Below are 16,829 nucleotides of genomic sequence, written 5' to 3' on the forward strand. Positions count from 1 at the left end.
ATAGGGTTTAGGACTGGAGACATGCTTGGCCAGTCCATCATCTTTACCCTTGGCTTCTTTAGTAAGGCAGTGGTCGTCTTGGAGGTGTGTTTGGGGCCGTTATAATGTTGGAATACTGCCCGGTGGCCCAGTCTCTGAAGGGAGGAGATCATGCTCTGCTTCAGTATGTCACAGTACATGTTGGCATTTATGGTTCCCTCAATGAACTGTAGCTCCCCAGTGCCGGCAGCACTCATGCAGCCCCAGACCATGACACTCCCACCACCATGCTTGACTGTAGGCAAGACACACTTGTCTTTGTACTCCTCACCTGGTTGCCGCCACGCACGCTTGACACCATCTGAACCAAATAAGTTAATCTTGGTCTCATCAGACCACAGGACATGGTTTTAGTAATCCATGTCCTTAGTCTGCTTGTCTTCAGCAAACTGTTTTCAGGCTTTCTTGTACATCGTCTGGCCAAGCATGTCTCCAGACCTAAACCCTATTGAGCATTTGTGGGGCATCCTCGAAAGTAAGGTGGAGGAGTGCAAGGTCTCTAACATCCATCAGCTCCGTGTTGTCGTCGTGGAGGTCTGGAAGAGGACTCCAGAGGCAACCTGTGAAGCTCTGGTGAACTCCATGCCCAAGAGGGTTAAGGCAGTGCTGGAAAATATTGGTGGCCACACAAAATATTGACACTTTGGGCCCAATTTGGACGCTTTAACTTAAGGGGGGGAAATCACTTTTGTTGCCAGCCGTTTAGACATTAATGGCTGTGTGTTGAGTTGAGGAGACAGCAAGCTTACACTGTTATACAAGCTGTACACTCACTACTTTACAATGTAGCAAAGTGTCATGAAATGTTCAGTACATGTCAGTATTATTATTACTATAATACAGGATTTATATAGCGCCGACAGTTTGTGCAGCGCTTTACAATATGAGGGAAGACAATACAGTTACAATACAATTCAATACAGGAGGAATTAGAGGGCCCTGCTCGTTAGAGCTTACAATCTAGAAGTAACAACCCATGCTATCCATACATTTTAGAAATAAAATTGTGTAATAAAATGGAATGACACATGAAGAAAGGGAGGTGCCAAAAGGCATGGAAAGCCTAGACACCAGCTGAAATCTCAGTAATTAGAAAGAAATCCTACCCACTGTCAGTGCAAATTAATATCAGCTGGTTCAGTCTCAATTAATGGCCTATAAATTGGTGTCTCATTACCAAGGTGTCACACAAGAAACATCTCATGATGGTCGAAAGCAAAGAGCTCTCTCAAAACCTTTGCAACCTTATTGTTGCAATAGATACTGATGTCATTGGTTACAGAAGGATTTCTAAACTTCTGAATGTTCCAGTGAGCACTGTTGGGGCCATAATCCTGAAGTGGAAAGAACATAATTTCCCCATAAACTGGTCACGACCAGTTGCTCCTCGCAAGATTTGTGACATAGGAGTGAAAATAATTAACAGAAGAGTTGTTCAAGAGCCAAGGACCACTTGTGGAGAGCTACAGAAAGACCTGGAACCCCAGGGGGTTACCCATAGCAACATTCGCATTTAGCAGCTCCCACAGGGAGTAGTGCTACACTTATTTTACCCGCTGTATATATATATAATATGTATGTGTTTGAAATCATAGCAAACCAATATCACTGTATAGCTTTCTGTTATAGCAGTAATAGCAGCAGTGTTAAATGCCTTCATCTGCTGACCATTCATATATATGGAGGCATCCAGGCTGTCAGTAACGGTGGATGTTCTCTGTATTTTCAGTACTGTCACGAATACTTTGTGGAGGATCTGGGGATTCCAGTCTGGGGATCGTATGTCATATTTGGATTGCTCACTCTACTTCTAGGTCTCATTCTTGGCTTGGTGAGTAGACCAGATATTCTGTGTTGGAACCTTAGGGGTATATTTATAAAGCTGTGGATGTGACCTTCATAAAACATTCTCTGCTGGGGGGGGCGAGCACGCACCGCCGGCGGCGTGCTCCTGCCCCCACTAGGCAGCGGGGATGCTGATGCACGGGGCTTGCTATACCGATTGCCGCCGGCCACCCGCAATTGTTCCCCACTACGAGAGAACGGTCAACTGTTGTAAACACAGCTGACCGTTCTTCTCTCTGAAATGATCACAGAGCGCCTGTGATCCTTCTATATAGGATCACAGGTCTCTATGGTCATTTTACAAGCCCCTCCCCCCACAGTTAGTAAACAGTCACATTATTTTTATTTTTATACAGGGTTTATATAGCGCCAACAGTTTGCACAGCGCTTTACAATGTGAGGGAAGACAATACAGTTACAATACAGTTCAAAACAGGAGGAACCAAAGGGCCCTGCTCGTTAGAGCTTACAATCTAGAAGGGAGGGTCAAGTGATCACTCAGGCTTACATTTAACCCTTTGATCACCCACTTGGTTAACCTCTTCCAGTGACTGTCAGTGTCATTATTACAGTAACAGCGCATATTTCTAGCACTGATTACTGTAGTAATGTCACCGGTCCCCCCAAAAAGTGTCAAAAATGTCAGTTAGGGGTCCGATCTGTCCGCCACAATGTTGCAGTCCCACTAAAAATCGCAGATCGCCGCCATTACTAGCAAAAAAAGGAAAAAAAAATATGACCTAAAACTTTCCCCTAGTTTGTAGACGCGATAACTTTTGCGCAAACCAATCAAAATGTGCTTATTGGGATTTTTTTTTTTTACCAAAAATATGTAGCAGAATACATATTGGCCTTAAAGGATGAAAAAATTTTGATTTTTTTTTAAAAAAAAATGTATTTTGGGAATGTTATATAGCAGAATGAATGTGAAAAATATTGCGTTTTTTTTTTTTTTTTTTCCAGAATTGTCGCTCTTTTTTGATGCAAAAAATAAAAATCAGAGGTGATCAAATACCACCAAATGAAAGCTCTATTTGTGGGGAAAAAAAGGACATCAATTTTATTTCGGTACAGCGTCGCACGACCGTGGAATTTTCCGTTTAAAGTAAAGCAGTGCCGAATCGCAAAAAATGGCCTGGTCATTAAGGGGGCAAATCCTTCCAGTTCAGAACTGGTTAATTTTCTCGCATGTCTTTTATGTATATTTATTATGAATCTTCCAGCTTGAACGAAGATTTGGATTTTTTGCTGGTTGCTTTGCATAAAGATACACAGAGGCCCAATAATGACATCACTGAGTCTAAAATAACATCTGTATTGAAAACCAGTTTTATTAATTTCATTAGTTTGTTGTTGGGGGGGAGGGGGGGGGGGGTTAAACCACCCTTATTAGGCATGCACTGATATATCGGCCGCCAATAATTATTGGCAAAAATAGGGTTATTGGCTTTTTGCCAATAGGAAAAAAAAAAAACGCTGATAATGGCATGCTGTGTCCCATTGACTTCAATGCAAAATTGCGTCCCATTGACTTCAATGCAAAATTGCGTCCCATTGACTTCAATGCAAGAACGCCAGCCACATTAAAGTGGAGCTCCACTCAAAAGGGGTGTCTTGAGTCTTGTCTTGAGTGCCTTGTCTGCCTCTCCCCCCTCTGGTGCCACATTTGGCACTTTTCGGGGGGGGGAGCGGGTACCTGGTGCCTTCTCCTGCAGCCGACCCAATTCGAGAGTGCAGCACGCTTCACGCATGTTCTCTAGAGAACCGACTTCAAAGCTCACTGCCAGCTTTCCTTAGCCGAGATGGCGGCGGCAGCGCCGAAAAGCCAATTGAAAAATCAGCTAGGGTGAAAAGACTGTGGGATCCCTGGACAGGTAAGTGCCCTCCTTCCCCTGCAGCCAGCCCAATTAGAGACTGGATTAATCGTGTCCCATTGACTTCAGAGCAAAATTAAAGCGGAGTTCCACTTGTCTGTCTGTCTCCCCTCCTCTGCTGCCACATTTGGCACCTTTGGGGGGAGCCAGTTTTCGGCCAAGTGCATCCTGAATTTTCAATTTCAGCCAGAATTTTCATTTCAGTGCACCACTACACTTATTATCTTAGAGGGTTGTTTTTTTTTTTTTTTTTGTTTCCTTGGATCATCGTACAGTTGGTGGAGGATTGCATTTGTGGATTACACAAGACTGCATTGTATGTCCGCTCTGATGGCGTTCATTCTTTCTTGCAGCTTTTGGTGTTTGTGGCAGATTACCTGTGTCCGTCAAAGAGGCACCGACCTCAGGGATACCCACAGCACAGTAAGTTCTATTATCTGTATTTTTAGTTTTGGATAGGCTGGTAGGCTAGAGAAGGGTCTTTTGGGCTTTGCTTTTTTTTTTTTTTTTTTTTTTTTGCAGTTTGTCCCCGCTGGGGAGATTTATAAATTTTAAAGGATAACTCCCTCCTAAAACTAAAATCCCTGGATCCTATAGATCTCCACGATCTAACACTAACCTATCTGGCCCTTTTTAAGCCGATCCGACCCGATCTCCAGCGGCAGAAGCTCTGCAGAAGACACGGCCGACAACGGCTCTGAAATGAATGTTAAGTGATGTCACCCATAGACTTACTATGGGGCTTCCATTGTCGGCTGTGTCCTCTGCACTCACCCCCACAGCGAAGCTGCGCCTGACAGTGAAGCATGGAGTCGGATCGGCTTCAAAAAGGTATGTGTATACTGATTTCTTCTTTACAGGGATAGATAGGTTAGTGTTAGAAGGTGGAGATCTATAGATGCAGGGATTTGTTTTAGGGTGGACTTATCCTTTAATGCTCGTAATGGCAAGTGATCATTGGACAGCGCAGCCACGTGGCCCTGCTGACCAATAGGAAGCACATTTGAGGCTGCTTTCTCCAGTACGGTTTTCCAGAACAAGGAAGCACTTCTCATTGGTTAGCGTAGTAGCATTGACCTTTGAACGCTTGCCATTGCGAGCATTTTGATGGAGGTGGCCGGGATATTTAGGGTTCAACTTTTTCATGAAAACCCTGGGAATGCAAATAAAAATAAGAAAATAAAAAAATCTGATCAGACAATGTGCGCAGCCAGGGTGTGATCCTGAACGCAGGGTGTCAGCTGCCAGCATGTCTTTTTTCCACCACCTCAGGAATGAAGTGGCTCTGCATCTGAGCACCACAAACCAAAAATGCTATTTATTTAATTTTTAATATTCAACGCAAACTCCCCAACCCATCCATGTCTCCATGCTTTATTTTGCTGAGAAATCATTTTGAAAAACACCCCCTAGCATTTCTGGCAGTGGCCAATTTGAGTAGGGGCAGATGTTTCATGTATTGTTTACTTCCTGGAATTTGCCCTTAGCTCAGGTATATTCCTGGGATGTGTGACATAATTTGCCTAGGCAATGAAACCAGGAAGTAACTAAAGAAATGTAAAAAAAAGTTTAAAACCAGTAAATATGATATACTTTCCTACCTATTTACTAATGCTAGCAGCATAAGGATTAAAAATATTTTATGTTAATTGAGAGAGCGAAGTTCCGCTTTAACCACTTTACCGCTGCTCACTGCGGCAAAGTGGCTCGATAACGTCTGGCGACGTAGACCTGCATCGCCAGACGTTCCCCTCTCTCGGCGGCGCGCGCGCGCCGCCAGAGGCTCGCTCCCGCTGTATTCAGTCACAGCGGGAGTCGGGCCAGGGGAGGAGCGGCGGTGATCACCGCCACTCTTCCCCGATCGTCGGGGATCGAGTGTGGAGATCCGCCTGCTTGTGTAAACAAAGCGGGCGGATCTCCTAAGTGACAGGCAGGGTCAGATTGCAGGGTTCAGCATGCGATCTGTCCCTGTGTCACTCAGTCACCTCCCCCTACACATGTCAGTAAGCACCAGGCATACATTAACCCCTCCCTCTCCAATAAAATTAACCCCTTCCCTGCCAGTGTCATTTTTACAGTAACAGTGCATATTTATAGCACTGATTACTATAGAAATGTCACTGGTACCCCCAAGTGTCAAAAATGTGTCAGTCAAGGGTCTGATCTCTCCACCGCAATGTCGCAGTCCCGCAAAAAAAAATCGCAGATCGCCGTCATTACTTGTTAAAAAAAAAAAAAACACCAAAAACAACAGAAATCTTTCCCTTAGTTAGTAAACGCAATAACTTTTGCGCAAACCAATCAAAATACGCTTATTGTGATTTTTTTTTTTTTTTTTACCAAAAATATGAAGTAGAAAACAAATTGGCCTAAAATGATAAAAAATTTAGATTTTTACATTTTTTTGGGGGGGAATTTCATATAAAAAAATGTGAAGCATATTGTTATTTTTTTCAAAATTGTCGCTCTTTTTTTGTTTATAGCGCAAAAAGTAAAAATCGCACAGGTGATCAAATTCCAGCAAAAGAAAGCTCTATTTGTGGGAATAAAAGGACGTAAATTTAGTTTGGGTACGGCGTCGCACGACCGCGCAATTGTCAGTTAAAGTCGCACAGTGCCAAATCGCAAAAAGTGGCCCAGACGTAAGACAGCAAAATCCTCCGGTGGTTAAGCTGGCCATACATGGTTTAGTTTTTCCTTCAGCCAGTGAACTGAATGGAAATAACGAAAACATATTCCCCCATCCACACAATTGAGGTGAAGACTCCCCCCACTGTCAGAACACACAGATCAGCGCTGCAGCTGCTGATCCAGTGGCTTTTATCCGACAGGGTCATTGAACAGAAGTCGATCGCTATATTAACTTGGATTGAAATTGGGCTGGCCAGATTTTGATCCGTCTATGGCCACTTTTACAAGGATCAAACATCTGATTCCAGCAGAGAATATGCTATATGAATCCATACTTTTATATTGCCTCCATCAGACTACTGTAACTGTAATCTGGTCTTTGGCCTATGTATCAGCCAGGATACTCACCCACTAACCCTCTCACTGTCACATCACCCCACTCCTAGCTCTATAGGTTGGGGTTGATTTACTAAAATTGTAGAGTGAAAAATCTGGTGCAGCTGTGCATGGCAGCCAATCAGCTTCCAGGTTTTTTTTTGGTGGCCCCCAGGGATTCTGACGCAAATCAACATTGTGGCAGATGTATACTGTCCTGTGTTTCCACTGTTCTCAGTGCATGCTGAGAGTCAATACTGCCAGTACGCATTGATACTCCATACCTCCTCTGTTGTGCTGGCTCCTTTGAACTCAGTGGGAGGCACCGAGAGTAGTGCAGAGAGTGGGTGGTGAAAAAAGGGGGGACTTCCAATGACAGCGCTGATCAGACTGTGGGAGGGAGCTTGGAGTTTGAGCACATGGCTGGATAAGGTGGTGAGATCGAATGAGTCGTCTGTGTAAGGCAGCAGTGTGATGGTGGGGGGTGGACAAGGGGGGCAGAGAGCAGGAGCATTCTGTGTAAAAGGCAGCAGTGTGATTTAGGGGGCAGGAAGCTAGACCATTGCGTGTATAAGACATGTTGGTGGTCCACGGGCTTTAAAACTGTGAGTTTAGTGGTCCATGACGTCCAAAATGGTTGGTGACTGCTGTTCTAGGGGATTACATCATTAGGCGATTCCCTGGGACTCCTGGGATATCGGTGTCATCTATCCCCGGAGTGTTTGGGTGGCCTGATAGTGTAATCTCGTGGTACTCCTGCCCTCACCTAAGATAGCCACCAGCATTTCATCAGGGGCAAGCAAAGTGGAGATTTGGCAGGTAAGCACTTCATGTAAAATATTGACAATATCCAAATTTTAAAAAAGCGTTTTTTTAAGGAGCTTGAGGATGTTTTTATTGCATGTTTCGTTAGGAGACTGTAGCTCCTCTTTAATTTAACAAGCTGAAGTTAGAAGCTAATTGGCTAACATGCACAGCTGCACCAGATTTTATACTTTCCAGTTTTAGTAAATCAACCCCACTGTCTTCCAATGAAATTGAAGATATCTTTTAAAATTGGCCTACTTACCTATAAAGCCCTTAAATAACTTGGGCAGCGCCTATCTGACAGAACTTTGGTTCCCCCTTGTCCCTCAGAGAAAGGGTAAATACATTACCAGAGGTGTCCTAAAAAATGTAGGATCTTTGTGCATTCTATGGTGCTCCACCTACAACATAGGTCTCCTTACCTTCCATGGTCCAGGAAGCTCCTTCTCTGGATGTTTTTAATAAAGCAGACTCAAGACACATTGTTCACCCAGGTCATAGCAACATCTGACAAACCCTTCTATTCAAAGATCCCATTATTATGAGTATATGTGGTTGAGAATCAATGAAAACCAAAACCAAAGGTGTCCTGTGCCGTCTCTAATCTTAGAAATATTTGGAACTTAGTAGTACCCTTGGACATAACAGATCAGAAATTGGGTATAGGACACTGGTATGGTCGGGCCTAAACACATAAGAGCCACTGTAGTAGGAGTAGGATCTGGAGTTGGAGTAGGAGTTGTTACTAATGGGCAGCAAGTAGAAGAGTCTGCCTGCCACATACCCCAAATTTTCTCCAATTTGTTTGGGTAACCTCTGTGGTCATAGATCAGTTTCTTCTATGGGAGCATCTCCACGTTCCATGTTTGCAAGGTAGATACCCAATCTTGGATCTATCCTTTAGCTAGCAGCTTCTTGGCCCAATACCAACTTAAAAAGTATTTTAAGTCCCTGGGAGAAAAGCGCTGTAGAAATATGAATTTTATTTTATAGCAATCTGATAATTTTTTTTGATCATTTATTCCCCCTAGATGTCTTGCTTTGGGGGGTTTTCATGCATATCTTCCAAATCCAATGTGAAAAGGAACGCATAGGGGATAATGTACTAAAATTGGAGAGTGCAGAATCTGGGGCAGCTGTGCATGGTAGCCAATCAGTTCTAAATTCAGCTTGTTCCAATAAGCTTTACCAAAAAAAAAAAAGCTGGAAGCAGATTTTGCACTCTCTAGTTTTGGAAATCAACCCCATAGTGTCTTGTATATCGAGAGAGAGAGAGAGATCAAATTCAGGAATTTTATGAGTTTAAAGTGATTGTAAACGATCACCTTGTAAAACAACCCATTCAGTTTAAAATGGAAATGACAAAACATTTGTGTATAGATATAAAAAAAACATTTTAAATACCTTTTTTTTCCCCCTTTTTTATAAGTGATCACATTCCCTCTGTTCTCATCTGCATAAGAGCTGAGGGGGAAGCAGCAGCACACTGAGCTTCCCAGTGAATGGCTGTTCAGCAAGGGGGGGAGGGTGTCAGGACAAGTCTGATCATTGGAGGAGAGTACGCTGAGTTCCCAGCATAGCTAGTGAACTGACCATGTTGTGTTCTCCTGCTTAGTTTGGTCAGATTTAATAGGAAAGCTGAGGGACTGGAAGGAACACCAGGGATTTCACACACGGAAAGCAATACAGATACTTTTCTCGTACATTGTACAGCAGCCACATATCAGGAATATGAAGTTTTGGGGTAACAAAAACACTAAGTCAAATACATAAAACTTTAAGGCCTCAGCTTCAGGTGTTACTGCTTTGCTGTGAATAGCTTGTGTTGTGAACAGACCTGAATAGAAAGAAATCGAATTTTTGTACACATAGTTACATTTAGTGAGGTTGAAAAAGACACCAGTCCATCAGTTCAACCTATGATAAGTGTATGTATAAGTGTTTGTCAATTGTACATTGTATACCCCTTTATGATGTGGTCGTTAAGGTGCCCATCTAATAGTTTTTTTAAACTATCGACGCTCCCTGCTGATATCACTGCTTGTGGAAGAGAATTCCACATCCTTGCCACTCTGACGGTATAGAACCCTTTACACAGTTTAAGATTAAACCGATTCTCTTCTAATTTTAGTGAATGACCGTGAGTGCTTTTATATTCCCTTTCGCTGAAAAGTTTGTTCCCTATGCTAGGGTCGCCAGTACAGTATTTGTACATTAATATCATATCCCCTCTCAAGCGTCTCTTCTCCAGAGAGATTAAGTTCAATGCTTGTAGTCTTTCCTCATAGCTGAGATCCTCCATTCCCTTTATTAGCTTTGTTGCCCTTCTCTGGACTCTCTCCAGTTCCAGCACATCCTTCCTGAGGACCGGTGCCCAGAACTGGATGGCATACTCGAGATGCAACCGGACCAGAGTCTTGTAGAGTGGGAGAAATATTGGTTTATCTCTGGAGTGAATCCCCTCTTTATACATGCCAGTATTCTGTTGGCTTTGCTTGCAGTAGCTTGGCATTGCATGCCATTGCTGAGCTTGTCGTCTACTAGTACCCCCAGCTCCTTTTCCATCTTAGATTCCCCCACAGACTCTCCCCTTACTGAATAACTTGTGCTGGTATTTCTGGCACCCAAATGTATTACCTTACGTTTTCCAACATTAAATCTAATTTGCCATGTAGATGACCTCCCCATTATTTTGTTTAGGCCTTCTTGTAAGGTTTCCACATCCTGCGTAGAAGTTATTGCCCTGCTTAGCTTAGTATCGTCCGCAAATATGGAGATTGAGCAGTTTATCACCACCCTGTGGACTCGCCCCTGAAACCAGCTTTTAATCCAGGTTCTCACCCTATGGTCCATACCTACGTACCTTAGTTTGTACAGTAAACATTTGTGGGGAACTGTATCAAATGCCTTTGCAAAATCCAGATACACCACATCCACAGGCCTTCCTTTATCTAGGTGGCAGCTTACTTCTTCATAGAAGGTTAATAGATTGGTCTGGCAAGAGCGATTTTTCATGAATCTGTGCTGATTACTACTAACGATACCATTTTTATTACTAAAGCCTTGTATATAGTCCCTTATTCCCTCCAATATGTTACAGACTATTGATGTTAGGCTAGCCGGCCTGTAGATCCCAGGGATATATCTCGGCCTTTTTTTAAATATTGGTACCACTTGGCTTTTTTTCCAGTCAGCTGGTACCGTTCCCATCATTGGACTATCCATAAAAATTAGAAAACAGTGGTCTTGCTATCACCTGACTGAGTTCTTTAAGGACTCTCGGGTGTAAGCCATTTGGTCCCGGTGACTTATTTATGTTAAGTTTTTCAGATCTAGTTCTCAGTCTGTCTTCTTTTAACCATGAGGGTGCTTCCTGTGACGTGTTATTAACTTTAACATTACAGTCTAGGTTACTGTATCCCCCCAATTCTTTTGTAAAGACTGAGGAGAAGAAATTTATTTAGAACCTTTCGCCTTCTCTCTGTCCTTTATAGCCTCACTTTCTTACTATTTATATACTTAAATAATTTCTTGGGTTTTTTTTACTCTCTTCCACTATGTGCCTTTCTTGTTCTATCTTAGTCACCTTGATTGCGCGCTTATATTTCTTATTGCATTCTTTGTAATGTTGGAATGATGCCAATGACCCCCCCCCCCCAGCCTTGTATTTTTTTGAAGACATTTTCTTTACTTTTTATATACATTTTTACGTTGGAGTTTAGTCACCCAGGATTTATTTTAGCTCTTTTAAACTTATTCCCCCTTGGAATGCACTAGCCAATACAATTATTTAGTTTTTTCTTAAAGCACTCCCATTTTTTCTTGATGTTCTTTGTTCCTAGGTCTTTATCCCATTTTATATCATCTAACAAAGATCGCAGTTGAGACATGTTGGCTCTTTATTGTCCTTGTTTTACCCTTGTGTTTCCTATTGCTATGATTTATATTGAAACTAAATGTTCTGTGGTCACTGTTTCCTAAGTTGCCCCGTATTTCTACATCCACGATCAGGTGTCTATTGTTAGTAATCAGTAGGTCTAGTACCGCATTGTTTCTTGTCTGTGCATTCACCATCTGACTCATAAAATTGTCCTGCAAAAACATTTAGGAAATGGCGAGCCTAAGATGAGTGCACGGATCCTTCTGCCCAGTCTATATCTTCACAATAAAAATCCTCCATTATAATGACATTTCCCATCCTTGCCGCCATTCCAAAATGTGTTTGGAGGTCCGCCTCCCCCCTTTTCCCTCTAGTTGGGGGCCCTATAGCATACGTCCAATATTACTTTCACCATAGTACCTTCCTTTTTGAAGCTCTTCTCCCATAGGGATTCCACCTCCTCCCTAGCTCCATTCGTGATATCGTCCCTCATATTCACTTGCACATTGTTCTTCATATACAGGCATGCACCTTCCCCTTTTTTACCTTCTCTATCTCTGCGATAAAGGGAATACCCCTAATGGTTGCCAGCCTACCACGAGAGCTGTCAAACCAAGTCTCCGAAAATTCCCACAAAATCGAAGCTCCAGTTCCCCCCTCTTGTTATCCAGACTTCTAGCATTGGCATACAAACCTCGTAATTTTGTCTGGTTGCATACTATATCCTCGCTAGATGTTATGAGGCTGCGCTTTCGATTTGTCAGCCTACCTACCTTGGGTTTTGAATCTCTCTGGTTTTTGAATCTACCGCTAATGCCCCCAGTAATTCCCGCTGAACCTTGCTTCCCGTGGCTTGCTTTACATGTAGACCCCCCATCACCCAGTTAAAAAGCCCATCTAACTTTTCAGCCATCTTCTCTCCCAATACGGCTGCACCCTCATTTATGTGCAGTTCGTCCCTACTAAAGAGTCGGTAGCAGCAGCGCTGCCCCAGCCACTCCCCCTGACATGTTTCTCCCCGCCTGCCTCTGTGACCAAGCTCCAGCAGGTGGGGCGAAACATGCCCGGCATAGCCAGAGCAGCGCTGGCTGAGGCCATAATCAGCCATTTCCACATCAGCAGCACTGGGGTCTGTATGAGCAGTGACCTTGCTTGAGTGTTGCTTGTACCGGTGTCCACTTGTTTTTACTGATCTCATTGCTGTACTTTTTTTTTATAGAAAAACTGAGCCCTGAGGCTGCCAGAATACTAAGACAGATGGAGGAAGAACGGGAGAAGGAGGAAAAGTCTGATTGGGTGGACAGTGAGGAATCGCCAGAGAACGAGCTCTCCAGGGAAAGTATCCGGAAACGCACTGCAAAATCCTAAACCCCACCGCCCTGTGTAACGGGTATGTTCTGATCTGTATCTTTCCAGAAGATACATTATCTCGTGTTCTGTACTGTCTTTTTTTTTTTTTTTTTTTTCAAAGATCAAAAGTCACTCATGAATGAAATGGTAAATACAATGAAACAATACATGGTGGATCGTATTTACCTAATGACACTTACAGACTATCTGCAAGAGTCATTTTACACAGGAGTGGCTGCATTTTGACAGCAGCTCCTGCTGTGTAATACATTGTAATTGCCTGAAAACTTTGAGTTTTTTAGGACGTTTGTCTTGCATTCAGAATTCTATAGTGGTTAAAGGCGTTTTTCATAATATATATTAACATATATATATTCATAATATAATATAGGCTTTGCTTCAGTGACCCAGTTTTAGCGCCAGTTCATAATGAAACATGCGTTCCAGTTTTGATGGCCAATTCATTTCAATGGGCTGCTAAACGTACTGGAACGCAGAAAAAGGAGTGCAAGCTATACTTTTGCAAACTGCATTGTACTGTGGTACCATGTAGCTTGGTGGCAGAAAATGGGTAACGTTCCGGTGTGAACGGGCCTTTAAAGCCTAAATCCATCCATTTTTTTCTACTTTTGGATAGAGTGAAGGATACCTGCACAAGAAATGGAGAAGCTGTTATCTTCTGGACAGACGGCAATAAAAACCTTTTAAGAGGTTCTAAGGCTGGTCATAGATTATACATTTTTTTTTCTCCTTTAACCACAGGTTAAATGAGAGAAAACAATGATCACTGCTAGCAATGATGGAAGGGAAAAAACCCGAAAGGCTGGTTGTACTGAAGTCATCGATGGATTGACTTCAGTACAAACAGCCTGCCCATAGATGATCGAAATTTGGCTGGTTCCTGCTAAACTAGCTGAATTTCGATCCATCTGATGCTGGCTTAAGCCTTCTTGCCTCTACAGAAAATCTGTTCTTGTCCATGTCAGTTGAGGAGATTGCCTTTTGCTTTCAGTCTATACAAGTAGCAAGAGATAACCCCCCATAGGAGCGCAGATGGTAACAAAGGCTATGATCTTCCCCCACTCTGTTGAAAACGACATGAAGTTTTTTGGCTAGAGTTGGGCCACCTAACGAGATCTCTTTATACATTCCTCATCGTCATTCCAGTGACAGGACTATATCAGTGACCTTTTTGTTTTCACTTTTTAGCCAGAAAAGGACATTACTGAAGAACGGTTATGACCACCTGCTCCAGATACAGTTCCTCCATGTGACCCGGGCCCAGAATCCAGTCCTCTTTCTTCCTGGTCAGACTTGCAGACTTTGCCTCTACAAAACGGAGGCCCGGGATGACACAACGCTTGCTAAAGAAATAATTATTTGGGAGTTTTGCATACATTTTCTTTTCAATAGACTGTAATATCTTCGGTGAAAACGCTATGTTTTATGCAACACTCGACACCTGTGGTAAAGTATTACTGTACATAATGGACCATGTACTTCCCTCTACCTAAGCCGGTTCTGGCTGCTTTGCGGTTTGTCTGTATAGCTTGTAGACATCAATTCTCCACTTCTAATATTCCAGAGGTAATATGCTTGGTAACCAATAACTTGATATAATGATATAATGTGAACAGTGAGGGCTCCGAACCCTCATTAGAGAGCTGTGAGCTTATTATTGACGACTTATAACAATGTTCACTACACAGCTCTTAACCATTGGCCTCTTGATTCAGTCATTTCCTATAGGCTCCAACAGTTCCTTCTGTTTTCCAGGAAGGTGGTTTTGATCCCGTACAAGCCCCCAACCTGGAGGAACAGGTTATCCCTTTTATGTTTGGGTCAATGTTGAAGACCTTCCTGGCATGAATGGCCTTACTGATAGTTGTGTTACCACAAGCATAGCTTTCAGGGTCCTTCGACTGTGCAAGAATAAGTATTGCATTAGTACCTGGTGGGGGTGGCCATTTTGTTAATTCAGGGAGCAACAGGGAACAATTTATTAACTTAAAAGTAGTTGAGTAGAGAATGTGGGACTTTAGAAGTGTTGAAACCTTCTACCAGAGTAATACAACCACGTATTTTTGTTTTTGTAAAAAAAAATATTTACTACAGAATTCATTAAAGCGGTAGTATCCCGCTTTTTGACACTTTTACCTACAGGTAAGCCTATAATAAGGCTTACCTGTAGGTACAATTAATATCTCCTAAACCGGCATGGTTTAGGAGATATTTGCAGTACATGCAGCCACTCACGCGAGCGGCACATGCACTCTGAAGGTCTGGGGGGACCTTCAGCTTTCCTTGCCGGGAGCTTACCGGAAAATCGTCATTGCGGCTCCGGCCAATCACAGCGCCGGAGCCGCCGAACCCGGAAAAGACGCAGAGGGATCATGGCAGCGCCCACAGCGATGTCCGGGGGTCCGTGTCGGGGCTTCGTTCTAAGGTAAGTAATACATAATGAGCTAGTATGCGATGCATACTAGCTCATTATGCCTTTGTCTTGCAGGTTTTTTTTTTTTTGTTTTCGGGTTTACAACCGCTTTAAAGCGGAGTTCCCCCGGTGCCTCATTTGGCACCTTTCAGGGGGGACGGGTATCTGTTTTTGACAGGTACCCTTCCCCACTTCCGGGAGACAGCGCCACGGCGCCGTCCCTCAGAAGTTTGGCCCCAACTTCCCCCGCCGCCGAGCCAATCCTAATGTGCAGCACGCTTCGCGAATGAGCAGTAGGGACCCGCCCGTGAAGCTGCAAGGCATCACTGCTGGGTTCCCTTACCGGCAATGGCAGGGGCAGCACCCGACAGCCGATGGAATGTGGTGCCGACATCGCTGGACTCCAGGACAGGTAAGTGTCCGAATATTAAAAGTCAGCAGCTACAGTATGTGTAGTTGCTGACTTTAAATTTTTGGAGGGGGGTGGGGTGGCGGAACTCCGCTTTAACAAAAGATTTGGGATAACCATTCCCCTAAAAACATAAGCTCAGCAAACCATATTGGTAGTGATAATAAAGCACCTCTCCTCTTCTGAATTTAATATAATGCTTTATGGCAGAAACATATAGTATCCAAAATATTGAGCTGTATTCCACCCAACAGAGGGTTTGCACGGGGTGCTTCCTCAGGGGTAAATGGGGTGCTTTAGGGTATGGTCGAGAACGTGCAATGTCCAACAATATCAACCCCCAAAGGGGTGCAGGTAAGTCAGAGATGATCTCACTAGGCGCAGCTAAGAACATAAATGGTGTTTGATGGTATAATGGTATAGGAGTGGCAGCCTCCCAAGCAGGAAAGAAGTCCAAGGGTCCCAATCCACACCCGGAGGAGGCAAGGGGAAAAGATAAAGACAGGACTTATATCTACCCCTCACCAATGGCACATATGGGCTGTGTCTTTAAAATCATTTAAACCGCCCAATGTGGAATGGTTACCCACCCCCCAACTTTTTTTAATGAAAAAGTCCCACATTCTGTACTTGACTATTTTTTTCTCTACAATTTGGGATTTGGTGTTGATCATTACAATTGGACTCCCTTATTTGTAATAATTTATTAGCTTACCGCAGCCAATTGGCTGTCATATATTTTGTGTATCTGCGCTTTGTGGTAGTGGAATCTTCCTAGGGTACTCCACTCAAATCTGAATTTAATTTTGATTGGAATAATGTGCACTGTTAATGCACCTTAACTTTCATATAGCCAGGCAAGCTTGCAACTTGAACTTTGTACCTTGCTAAGATCACTCAAGATTACTCCAAGAGGCTCAATGTATCCAGTCTGTTTTTTTTTATTTTTTTTTAATGAGAGATCTAGGGGCTGCTGTTGCTGACCTTCTAGTTGCCCAGCTTTCATGCCAACCTTTCTGCTCCAGTACAGTATCCTCATGGTAGTATTAATAATCTTGTATTAATATTTGATTACAACATAGTATACGGTGATTTAGGTTTTTATTAGCAATCCTCAGAAATGTTATTTGTTAAAATGTAAAATATATATTTATCGGTTTTGGTTAAAAGCACAAAGACACTGCT

General features: G+C 43.1%; 1 protein-coding gene across 1 annotated transcript in view; it reads left to right on the forward strand.

Annotated features, from left to right (window-relative positions):
* Positions 1-14,892, forward strand: part of TMX1 (thioredoxin related transmembrane protein 1) — a 40,734-nt gene extending 25,842 nt beyond the window's left edge. Inside the window, exons 6-9 of the mRNA XM_082275631.1 lie at positions 1,769-1,870; positions 4,112-4,181; positions 12,671-12,841; positions 14,011-14,892. Of these exons, the coding sequence (XP_082131757.1) occupies positions 1,769-1,870; positions 4,112-4,181; positions 12,671-12,819 (321 nt within the window). The 3' untranslated portion in view covers positions 12,820-12,841; positions 14,011-14,892. The remainder of the gene's footprint in view (positions 1-1,768; positions 1,871-4,111; positions 4,182-12,670; positions 12,842-14,010) is intronic.
* Positions 14,893-16,829: the final 1,937 nt, after the last annotated feature.

This window comes from Pelophylax lessonae (genome assembly GCF_965119305.1).
Source record: "Pelophylax lessonae genome assembly, chromosome: 13".
Classification (NCBI taxonomy): Eukaryota; Metazoa; Chordata; class Amphibia; order Anura; family Ranidae; genus Pelophylax; species Pelophylax lessonae.